The 12500-nt window shown below is 40.4% G+C and overlaps 1 protein-coding gene and 1 long non-coding RNA gene across 2 annotated transcripts in view; both read right to left on the minus strand.

Annotated features, from left to right (window-relative positions):
• Positions 1 to 3621: 3621 nt before the first annotated feature.
• Positions 3622 to 4774, minus strand: LOC307028181. The gene is made up of 2 exons (XR_013804868.1): positions 4360 to 4774; positions 3622 to 3708 (listed from the first exon to the last, which is right to left on the minus strand). It is a non-coding gene; the product is annotated as an uncharacterized lncRNA (long non-coding RNA).
• Positions 4775 to 6293: 1519 nt separating this feature from the next.
• Positions 6294 to 12500, minus strand: part of nyx (nyctalopin) — a 10101-nt gene continuing 3894 nt past the window's right edge. The window contains exons 3-5 of the mRNA XM_079667030.1: positions 10392 to 10678; positions 8990 to 9294; positions 6294 to 7950 (exon numbers count right to left, since the gene is read on the minus strand). Of these exons, the coding sequence (XP_079523156.1) occupies positions 7122 to 7950; positions 8990 to 9294; positions 10392 to 10678 (1421 nt within the window). The 3' untranslated portion in view covers positions 6294 to 7121. The remainder of the gene's footprint in view (positions 7951 to 8989; positions 9295 to 10391; positions 10679 to 12500) is intronic.

A 12500-nucleotide genomic window follows, 5' to 3' on the forward strand; every position in this document is an offset into this window, starting at 1 on the left:
TAAAAAAATTAAACAATACAAATATTTACTTTTATATAAACTATAAACAGAGGTGGGAGAAGTACTCAGATCTTGTACTTGAGTAAAAGTAGAAGTACTGTAACGACCCCTCCACACCACTAGGCGTTCCGTGGTCTCTCTTTTCTTGTTTGCAGGTTCCAGTCCTGCGGGGTGATCATGGACTGACGAGCTGCACCTGGGCAGCTGCGCGTTTCGGGAGGCCTCTCATTCCTCTCGCACACTCCCCGTGTGAGCCTCGCGTCGCGGCTGTCTTTTTGGTGTCCACTAATAAAGGATCCTTATACTTTCAGACCCCTTGTCTCGCCTCCCAGCTTTTTGTTGCAGCCCAAGGTTGTAACAACTCAGATCTTGTACTTGAGTAAAAGTAGAAATACTCAGATATTGTACTTGAGTAAAAGTAGAAGTACTCAGATCTTGTACTTGAGTAAAAGTAGAAGTACTCAGATCTTGTACTTGAGTAGAAGTAGAAGTACTCCGATCTTGTACTTGAGTACAAGTAGAAATACTCAGGTCTTGTACTTGAGTAAAAGTAGAAATACTCAGGTCTTGTACTTGAGTAGAAGTAGAAGTACTCCGATCTTGTACTTGAGTGAAAATAGAAGTACTCAGGACTTGTACTTGAGTAAAAGTAGAAGTACTCAGATCTTGTACTTGAGTAAAAGTAGAAATACTCAGATCTTGTAATTGAGTACAAGTAGAAATACTCAGATCTTGTACTTGAGTAAAAGTAGAAGTACTCAGATCTTGTACTTGAGTAGAAGTAGAAGTACTCCGATCTTGTACTTGAGTACAAGTAGAAATACTCAGGTCTTGTACTTGAGTAAAAGTAGAAATACTCAGGTCTTGTACTTGAGTAGAAGTAGAAGTACTCCGATCTTGTACTTGAGTGAAAATAGAAGTACTCAGGACTTGTACTTGAGTAAAAGTAGAAGTACTCAGATCTTGTACTTGAGTAAAAGTAGAAGTACTCAGATCTTGTACTTGATTACAAGTAGAAATACTCAGGTCTTGTACTTGAGTAAAAGTAGAAGTACTCAGATCTTGTACTTGAGTACAAGTAGAAATACTCAGATCTTGTACTTGATTACAAGTAGAAATACTCAGGTCTTGTACTTGAGTAAAAGTAGAAGTACTCAGATCTTGTACTTGAGTAAAAGTACCAGAGTGTAGGAATACTCTGTTAAAGTAAAAGTCCTGCATTCAAAATGTTACCCAAGTAAAATTATAAAAGTATTATCAATCTATCTATGTTGCTTTTCTAAATATATTATAATAAAAGTAAGAGACTGTTGGTCGGACATAGAGACATTTTAAAAACGTCACTTTGTGCCAACAACCTGATATGAATCACTGGACATAGTAATGAGTGGGAACCCTCAAACTAATATCTAACATTTCAGTAACGTCTCAGACGCTCTCAGCTGACCTGCTTATGTTGTGATTTCAATCCATGGAGTTATGAGAATAAAGAGCCGTTTGATCTGTAGTCTAATCTGAACAAAGAGCACAGCTGTTTCTCTCTCGCTTCAATTTGGGCTTTCAAATATACTTTTCTCTGACTTTTTATATATTTGTTTCGACATACTATGCCTTCTTTCATTATACAGTGAAGGATATAATTATTCCCTTGATTTTGTAAGTTTGCCCGCTTACAAAGACGTGAACGGTCAATCATTTTAGGTTTATTTCACAAATGAGAGACAGAATATCAAAGAGGATATCCAGAAATGTTACTTTATAAAAAATGATGATGCATTTAATTGTATGTAATAAGTATTTGATCCCCTTGAAACCAGTAAGACTTGTACTCTAGACCAGACTGTTTACTATTTTATTAGCATGTCTTTTCCTATTGTCCACATGCTGTACTATGAGTTTGTTAATATACATAATTACACTATGATGGTTTTCATGATATTTTCAACATATTTTACGATGACTTTTTTAATATATATCAACATGCTATGCTTTGACTTTTTCACATTTTAGACACACATGACCTATCACTTAATGATATTGTTTTACCTACTATACTAAGTATCTTTTGAACTACTATACTAAGTATTTCTTGACGTACTATACTAAGTATTTCTTGACCTACTATACTAAGTATTTCTTGACGTACTATACTAAGTATCTTTTGAACTACTATACTAAGTATTTCTTGACGTACTATACTAGGTATCTTTTGAACTACTATACTAATTATTTCTTGACCTATAATACTAAGTATTTCTTGACCTACTATACTAAGTATTTCTTGACCTACTATACTAAGTATTTCTAGACCTACTATACTAAGTATTTGTTGACCTACTATACTAAGTATCTTTTGACCTACTATACTAAGTATTTTTTTACTTCTATGTATTTTTGGACATACTACACTAAGTATTTTTTGATCTACTATATGTATTTTTTGACGTACTATACTAAGTATCTTTTTAACTACTATACTAAGTATTTTTTGACCTACTACATGTATTTTTTGACCTACTATAGTATATAATTTTTTACTTCTATGTATTTTTAAGTATTCATAAACCTGGTATGTTTCAGCCTCTGCAGCTGTTTTTAATCCCGCATTAAGAGGCCACAGGTCGCAGATCATCTGGCGTTCACCGCAGTCAGCGAGCAGTCAAAAGTTCAACAGCAATATTTTATTTCAATTTATAAAAATATATCATGTGACGCAGCGTTTTGTTACAACACGTCTGAACCGGGTCACAAAACACCAAACAGGGTATAAAATACGTCTCAGAACATGTTCTTTAATATTTCCAGCAACACAGAACACATCAGTTTATATATAAATACGGTCAGAGGATGGAGAAGTACTCAGATCATGTACTTCAGTAAAAGTAGAAGTACTTTGGTCTAAAAATACTCTTAATTCAAGAGAAGTACAGATTAAATCAGCGTAACCTCAAGTATCAAAAGTATGCAGAGTGGCTCTGTTCACAGTATTATTATTATAGAATATTATATTATTCCGTTTTAGAGGTATAAATACATGTGGTTTGTTGATGTGGAGCACATTTGAGGTACTTTATTAAAACATTGGGATGTTTAGGTGCAGCGTATCATGTGTTTTTATAAAACACACATGAAGTGGAGTTAAAGTATATGTAGCATAAAGTACAAATACTCAAGTAAAGTACAAGTATGCTAAATCAACAGGCAGATACTTTACCAGTACAAGTATAAAAATGCAGAATGTCACACTTTCACAGTATTTTAATATCAAAATGTTTTTATACTATTCTGTTTTTAGATGTAAAAAATACATGCGATGGCATTTTGATGCAGTACTTTGTTAAAGTGGAGTACATTTTAGATTCATTTTCAAAACGTATATATGTTTGTTTTTATATTTGCATCTAAAATGCTTATATCATCAGCATACCATGTGTAGTTATATGCAAAAGTAGCTAAAACTAGAAGAATGAAGTCAAAATAGAAAAGTAGCATAAAACAGAAATACTCAAATGAAGTACAAGTGTGATAAAAAGCACATATTTTTTTGCCGCTAGTGTTTTTAGCAGTATGTAATCAAGTAAATGTACATTTCATATAGTCCGTGCAGTACCCACAAGAAAGAACAGTCCATGTGTTTTTATATGCACAAAGCAGCTCGGTGCTGTGAGTTTTAAACAGACGTAGTGCAGTAAACACAACCCTATCTGCCTCTGAAATGTATGAACTAGAAGTTAAAATATAAATGACTGAAGTGAAAGTATGAAAAAGGAAAGCACATGAGTAAATGTACTTTCCGCCACCATTGCTTTGCACTTAAGTAACACTGTACTCAGTTACATTTCACTATATATGAAGTCTTTGCAGTACCCAGATTGTGCTGCACGTTAAGAACAGTTCATGTGTTTTTATCTGCACAAAGCAGCTGGTAACTGGGTTGGAACAGATTTAGTGCAGTATCTTCCTCTGAAATGATATAGAAGTAAAAATAGAACTGTCTCCTAAAATATAAATACTGAATACTGAACGAGTAGATGTACTTCCCACCACTTGTACTTTGCAGCATGTACTTGAGTGTACTGTACACTGAAGTACTGTTTTGCATATAGAAACACATGGACTGTTCTTTCTTGTGGGTACTGCACAGACTATATGAAATGTACATTTACTCGATTACATACTGCTAAAAACACACTAGCGGCACACTGTACTCAGTTACATGTCACCACATATATATCTGTACTATAACCAGAATGTGCTGCACATTATGAACAGTCCATGTGTTTGTATACTGTATGCTCAAAGCAGCTCGGTGCTGTGAGTTTTCAACAGACGTATTGCAGTAAACACAACCCTATCTGCCTCTGAAATGTAGTGAACTAGAAGTAAAAATAGAACAGACGCGTAAAATAGAAATACTAAAGTACAGCACATGAGTAAATGTACTTCCCACCACTTGTAATTTGCAGCATGAGTAACTATACTACATGTCACCACAACAATAGACGCGTTCACACCGCAGTACTTTTCCCACAAAGGTTCAGGAGAACTTAGTTCATCAGAACTCTCTAGTTCTGATGAACTAAAGAGCAGATCGCGTTCACACCGGAATAAGTCCCTGAGGGTGGATTAGGCAAATGAAGCCGCTGACGTCACTTCTTCTTCTTCTGCTTTGGGTTTACTGGCAGGCCGCAAACAACTTCACGGCGCCGCCACCCGGAGTCCCCGGCCAGAAGTCCCCGGAGTTGGGGGCTGGCTTCAGTAGAAGCTGCTGGGACTCCCAGCAGCTTCTACTGAAGCCTTACGAGTAAATCGCCAGAACGCAGACACCTCCTCATCTCCACCAGTCTCTCTGCGTCTGTGCGCTGGGCTAATGCTAATGCTAATCATGCTAATGATTGAACTTTTTGGGAGTTTTACGGGGCGTGGTTTGCAATCCACCCAGCCAATCAGCCATAGGAACCTTTTTCTTCCACGGAATTCCCTGCTCTCTAGCAGGGACGGAAAAGGGGGTGAAAAGGTTCTCATGAACTCATTTTAGTTCCGGCTCTTTTTGGTGTGAACGCGACATATGTAGTCTTTGCATTTCCCAGAATGTGCTGCACGTCAAGAGCAGTTCATGCCTTTTCGTTGTGATTTACCTGAAAGCCTTTCTTACTCTCACTCCTCCCCCGAATACACAACCTGACATATGGAGATCACACCGCTCTTTACGGGACGAGGTCACGTCCATACGGGGAAATGCAAAGGAAGGCAAAGCAATGGGGAAGAGCCTCCATTACGCTGCAGGGCTGTAAGAAGATTAGTGAGTTTATGGGAAAGCTGCACAGCGTTTATATCTGCATGAACCAGAGAGAGGACCAGAGAGACATCTGTTTACAGCGTCTCCTCACACAGAGATGTCAATGAAAGTAAAACACACTCGTCACAAACCAAGAATCTCACGTCATGTTAATTAAAAACTGATCGTTACGCAACAGAAAGTGTAGCTTCACACTCTGATCACAGTAATCCTCCGCCTCTGTGATGCTGGAGATCCTGCAGCTGTTAATGAGGATGAAGAGGATGCATGGGATATTTAATCTATACATATCATAGATTATTGTATTTGAACAGTTCATGTGGAGATAAATGCCGTCAGAACATTTCCAGTTTCAATTTCAACAGCAAAATATCCAGAAAATCCGACTTTTAAAAAAAATCATACATTTTGTAGAGCAGACAAGGATCATCATCATCACCATGACAACATCAGTCTTCTTACAGCGGAAAATAATCATTGTTTTAATTTGCCATGCTTGCATTTCAACAGAAAACCGTTTTAAATCCTATTTTCCGCAGGGCACACTCACAGCAGCAACCACATAAAACAGAAGCTTGTTTGACATAAATGCCACTTTTAAACATCAGTGTTTTCCTCTAAAGAGAGTCGAATATCTTCACTTTACCGCGCTTTCAATTCAAAAGAAAAATCCCGAAAATCCAGCGTTTGGCAGCGCAACGTCACACCAGTACTGCCACGTTAGAAGAAGAGTCTTTCTCCAGTCTTTCTTGGATAAATGATCTTAAATCTCATCTGCAATTGAGAACAAATCCTACGTTTTGCAGCACAAACTCACAAGTTTAGAGAAGAGGTGCTCATTTGAGAATGAATGCCTTTAGAAATATCGCGGAAATCCTACATTTGATTTAGCAGCGCAAACTCACACCGGCACGTTTGAGGACGAGTGTTCCGTGCTCCGTGCTTTCATGGATTAATGGTCTTTAATCACAACTTTCTTCAGAACAAATCCACCGTCTTGCAGGGAAAACAAGTAAAAACAAGAGTAGATGTACACATGTAAACATCAGTCTTTCCTCTGAAGATGATAATATCCAGTTTGCCTCAGAGATCCAGATGTTTAGCAGGGCAAACTCACACCAGCTTGTTGCTCCGTTCTTGGATGAAATGAAACATAATTTTAGCTCATCAGCAATTTGAAAAGCTTCTCCTTCTGCCGGTCAGAAAGCAAAGAAACCATCCCCTAAAAGTGCTCGCGCCGCGCTTGCATTTCACAAGAATAACATCCAGAGATCCAGATGTTCAGCGGGGCAAGCTCTCAACAGCAACCCCACGTCAATGAAAGCTTGTTGCTCCGTTCTTGGATGAAATGAAACATGTTTTATCTGCAGTTTGAAAAGCTTCTCCTTCTGTCGGTCCGGAAGCAAAGAAACCACATTTCCAAAGTCCTCATGTGCTCGTGAGACAGTGATGACGTTTTGCAGCACAAACTCACGAGTTTAGAGAAGAGTACAAAATATCCATTTGGCCGTGTTCCTCCCTGCTTCCATGGATAAGTGATCTTTAATCTCACCATCCTGCAGGGCGAACAAGAATAAAGAATAGTAGATGTAGAAATGTAAACATCAGTCTTTCGTCTGAAGATCGCTGAGAATATCCAGTTTGCCACGTTTGCATTTCACAAGAAAAATATATCCAGAAATCCAGACGTTCAGCGGGGCAGACTCTCAACAGCAATCCCACGTCCGTTCTTGGATGAAATGAAACATGTTTTATCTCTTCGGCAGTTTGAAAAGCTTCTCCTTCTGTCGCTCGTAAAGCAAAGAAACCATTTCCAAAGCCCTCAAGCGCACGAGAGACAGTAGTAACTCTCTAATTGTCCGATCAAATCAAACGCGATCCACACTAGGACTATAAAGTAAAGAAATGTTTGGTTTCCGTTCCCTCTTCGCCCTTCGCCCCCCGATGAGAGATTCCCCTCCTCAGACATCAGAGTCCCGTTTCTCAGACTTTCCGTCCCGTTCCCCATCTCCTCCCTGAGCTCCTGCTGCAGGAGTTTGGAGATGAGGTTGTTGAAGCGGTTCTCGGTCGTGGCGACGATTTGCGACGAAACCGTGGTTACATTCAACTCTCCGGGGTCCACACAGGTTTCGTTAGCTCTCGCAAAGACCACCTCGGAAAGATCTAATCCAGCCACGGAGGAAGGTGACGCGCACGGGACGTCTCGAACTAGTTTATAACTTTCCATCCATTCTTTCAGCCACTCTAAGGAACAGTCGCACACCCATGGGTTCCTGAAAAGAAAGAGGCGAGCGAGGAAGTAAACGGGCTGGAAAACAGGAAAGGGAAACGTCGTGAGGTTGTTGCTGTTCAGGTGGAGCGTGATGAGGCTGGTGAGGTTCTCGAAGGCTCCTTCCTCGATGTTTAACAGCTGGTTCCTGTCCAGGTAGAGCACCTCCAGCTCCACCTGGTCGCCGAACCAGGTGCGGGACACGTTGGTCAGCTTGTTCCCGCCCAGGTTCAGCATCTTGAGGCAGACGAGGCCTTTGAAGGCGGAGCGAGGGAGGTACGCCAGCATGTTGTCGTTCAGGTAGAAGTTCTCCAGAAGCACCAGGTCCTGGAAGGAGTGGTCGTGGATCACGTGGATGCGGTTCTCCTGGAGGTTCAGGAACCTGAGAACAAGAAGGAGAGGAGGAGAAGAGATGTTAAGAAGACAGAACTAAGGATGAAAAAAACACCTTTTAGAGCGGGAACCTGAGACAAGAAGAGGAGATGCTTAGGAGACACAGAAGTGGGAAGTAGTGGAGTACAAATACTTCGTTACTGTAAGTACATGTTTCTGGTATCAGTACTTTACTCCACTACTTATTTTTCTGAGGACTTTTTACTTTGACTTCTTACATTTTGAACTCAAATACCTGAACTTTCTACTTCTTACATGTTGAACTCTAATACCTGTACTTTCTACTTCTTACATGTTGAACTCAAATACCTGTACTTTCTACTTCTTACATGTTGAACTCAAATACCTGTACTTTCTACTTCTTACATTTTGAACTCAAATACCTGAACTTTCTACTTCTTACATGTTGAACTCAAATACCTGTACTTTCTACTTCTTACATGTTGAACTCAAATACCTGTACTTTCTACTTCTCTCATTTTCCAAACAGGCTGGTTCCTTTAGTCTGAATGTGTGTTTGGTGGCGTGATCATTATTATTTAGAGTCATTGCGTGCCTATTGATTTGAACACGATCCGTGTATCCATCATTTCCTGGTCTTCTCTAAAGAAGAGGGACCAATGGAAACGTTGTCATGTTGCCGTTGGTCACCATGGAAACATTCATTAGCTAACAATGACATTATTGTTCTATTAATATAAAGGGAGGTCAGGTACTCTTTAAAACAGCTGCTAGTTATGGGTACTTTTTACTGAAGTACATTTCAAAGCCTCTTTACTTTGACTTGAGTAAAGAAGTTTAGTCAGTACTTCTACTTTCACCAGAGTATTTTTAAACACGGGTATCTGTACTTCTACTTGAGTAAAGGATGTGTGTACTTCTACTTGAGTAAAGGATGTGTGTACTTCTACTTGAGTAAAGGATGTGTGTACTTCTACTTGAGGAAAGGATGTGTGTACTTTTAACATCTCTGCCTGCCAGAAGTCCCTTAGTAACTTAATAAACTTTGACTTCCTGTCTTCTCTCACTTGAGTCTTGTGAGGCCCAGCAGGGAGTTGTAGGCCACCGCCTCGATGCGACACCTCTCCAGGTAGATGTGCGTCAGGTTCTCCATCCCTCTGAAGGACGAGGGGATCCTGCGGAAGTGGTTCTCGAAGAGGAAGACCTCGTGGAGCGCCGGCTGCTCGATGAAGATGCGGTCGGGGATGTTGAACAGGTTGCAGTTGGACAGGTCCAGGCGCTCCAGCTTCTTTATCCCCGTGAAGGTGCGCGTGTGAAGGTAACTGATGTAGTCGTTGTTGCCCAGCTTCAGCTCCACCAGGTTGGGGAGGCCCTGAGGAGAGAGAGGGGGGTTAGAGACGGGGAGGACTCACAAGATGCTCTTCAGATTACATGACCCACAACTAAAGCTTTATTCAGACACTGTCAAAACAACAGATATGAAGAGGTTCTATTAAGGTTTTGAAGGTGTTCCCTCTCCTGAAGTGTGTTCTATGGGTTTTAGTGCATGTAAATGGTCTGCAGCGGACAAAACACCCTCTCCCAAACAGAAGTGAGAGAAAATATCACGGCTAATAGATTTTGGGCTGAGATTATTGGTCTCTGGGCTTACTCCTGCAAGGTCTTTAAGGTGCTGCTATTTGACATGCGCCCCAGGATACATGTCTATTATATTAATATAGTGTTACTCATATCCTTTTAATTCTAATGTTGTCATTAATTACTTACTTTTTTTGGTCTAATCTCTCACACACACACACACACACACACACACACACACAGACAGACAGACAGACAGACAGACAGACAGACAGACAGACAGACAGACAGACAGACAGACAGACAGACAGACAGACAGACAGACAGACAGACAGACAGACAGACAGACAGACAGACAGACAGACAGACAGACAGACAGACACACACACACACACACACACACACACAGACAGACAGACAGACAGACAGACAGACAGACAGACAGACAGACAGACAGACAGACACACACACACACACGCATATATATATATAAATATATATATATATATATATATATATATATATTTATATGTACAAGGCAACAAGGATGCCTTTGACATGCTGGGGATCAAACTACTGACCCCCTGATCGATAGTCATGCATTTGGCCCTCGAGCCACCTCGACAAATGAAGGAGGAGGAGCCAAAGTGGACTGTGGTATCCAGAACAAGGTCACCAGGACGTCTGGATCCAAAATACACATATCTTTCTTTCAATATTTCCGAAGACAAAAGAGGTTTCATGTGTCGAACCCCGCTCCCCCACATTTAAACCCAATGCTTAAACCTCTAGGTTACTCTCAAGACTATTCCACAGTGAAATACCAGCTTGTGTTTTCAGTACAGACTCGTAAAAACATGCTGTTAATATAGGAATATTCCTCGTTCAGACCTTGAAGGCCCCAGGCGTGATGAAGGAGATGTTGTTGTGCTCCACAGAGAGGCTCTTCAGGGCGGGGAGGGTCCCGAAGGCCCGCTCTGAGAGGAACTTCAAGCTGTTCTTGTCCAGGTTGATGGCTGCCGCCTCGCAGGGAAACTCTGGAGGAATCTGCGCCAGACGGGAGCGGTCACAGAGAACAGAGCAGCTCCTCTCGGGGGTGCAGGAGCAGGAGGGGGGGCAGGAGCGCACACAGGCCCAGCGAGCGAGGAGGGGCTGGGGGAGGAGGACCAGCAACACCACTGCAGGAGAGATCGCAACGACACGGTTTGAGTTATCAAATAAAAACACTGTCACGATGGAGAAAGTGGAATGATGTCGTGAAACCTCAGAGGCCAGATTTTATTTTTTACAAACGTATGATTTTACTGTGAAGTCCTGATCACTCCCTAATGTTCGTATTGTTCGTACTTTTTACTGCTTTTATTTAAGGTAATTCGGACGGACAAACTTAAGATGTACAATAACTATGTCTTAAAAAAAACAAAACAGGTAACACTTTATATTAAGGTACACAAATTAATTAAGCATCAACTAGTTGTTAATTAAGATGCATATTATCAGTATATAGGCTCGTTATTAGTCATTATTAAACACGTATTAATGCCTTATTCTGCATGACCATATTCTACAAGTAATACGCCATTAGTTGAGAGTTTGTCCTCAATAACCCTCTAATTAGTGCTTATTCATTGCAAGTAAGGAAGTTGTTGTACATGAGTTTTGGTAAGGGACGTGCACAGGTACGGGCTAATGTTGCCGGGGCAACGGCCCGTTTGGCCTTTTTGGCTGACCTGCCCCTCCGGAGAGAGCGAGAGTTGATACGCCCACAATTAGTATCGTAGCGTCTCGCTGCGGGAAACACACTTTGTCAGCGCTATCATCTGCCGGTGCGTTAAGACCACCTCAGTGTCGGATTTTGGAAACTTGATTTTGAGTTGTCTCATGGCAGTTAGGGTATAAGAGACAAACCAGGGGACTTTACTTCCTCTTGATACCTAAATATAGCCTACTTGTTGTTATTGAGCTTCTGTCTTTCTGAGTCTTTTCATCTGTGAACTCCCTCAACGGGGCCGCTCGCTCTCTTTTCTTGATTGCCCTCTCACGGGTGAACAGTTCACTGTCCCGCTTCATTGTAGGATTTCTGCCATGTCTCCACTTTAGTTTGACCACCTCTGTTACTAAGTTATGGAATACTAAATAAATAATAAGATACCTTACCGCTACTGCGCTCATAAAGAATGATAGGAATAAGAATAATGCGTATTGAACTGGTTTCATTAATTAATGAGTTTATTTAAGGTAATTATAGAAGCCCTATTTTCTCAGTATGTCTGCACAGCAGTTACAATGGTCTGGTCAGAATTGTCCCCATTTTGTCTTTAATAATTACTAACATTAGATATTTTAATGAGATATGGACCGCAAAACAAAATGTTTCCCTGGTTTTCATTTTTAAAAGCAAGTCACTGAATGCAAGTAGTCGCCTTAGCTTATTTTGTTATGAGATGTGAATTACTGTTGTAATTTAGTTGATGTAATAATCGTTTGGTTTCTATCCTATTAAATACCTAATTTTGAGTTATTTAGACATAATGAACACTTATAGTTTCACTTCTTGTTACATAAGAATAGATCATATTTGTTAATGGGAAGATTAGGCCTACTATTCCTGTGTACAACAACTTCCTTACTTGCAATAAATAAGCACTAATTAGAGGAAAAACTCTCAACTAATGGCTTATACTTGTAAAATATGGTCATGTAGAATAAGGCATTAATAAGTGTTTTATAATTAAGCAATAGCTCACGACAGGCCGTGCTATATGCTCATTATATCACAGCTAAGGGGCGTGGTTCGGCCCGACGCGAAGCGGAGGGTCGAACCACGCCCCTTAGCTGTGATATAATGAGCATATACCATACCGTATACTGTTTTTCTCAGACGCGGAGGGATACTGACTTGTTGTGAAAAGTAATTTACAATTCTACCCGTGGTATACGCTCAGTATATCACGGCTAAGAACCAATCAGATTGCTTGATTTGACTTGTCCGTTTTATAA

Source organism: Notothenia rossii (assembly GCF_949606895.1).
Source record: "Notothenia rossii genome assembly, chromosome: 2".
In the NCBI taxonomy this organism is placed as follows: domain Eukaryota; kingdom Metazoa; phylum Chordata; class Actinopteri; order Perciformes; family Nototheniidae; genus Notothenia; species Notothenia rossii.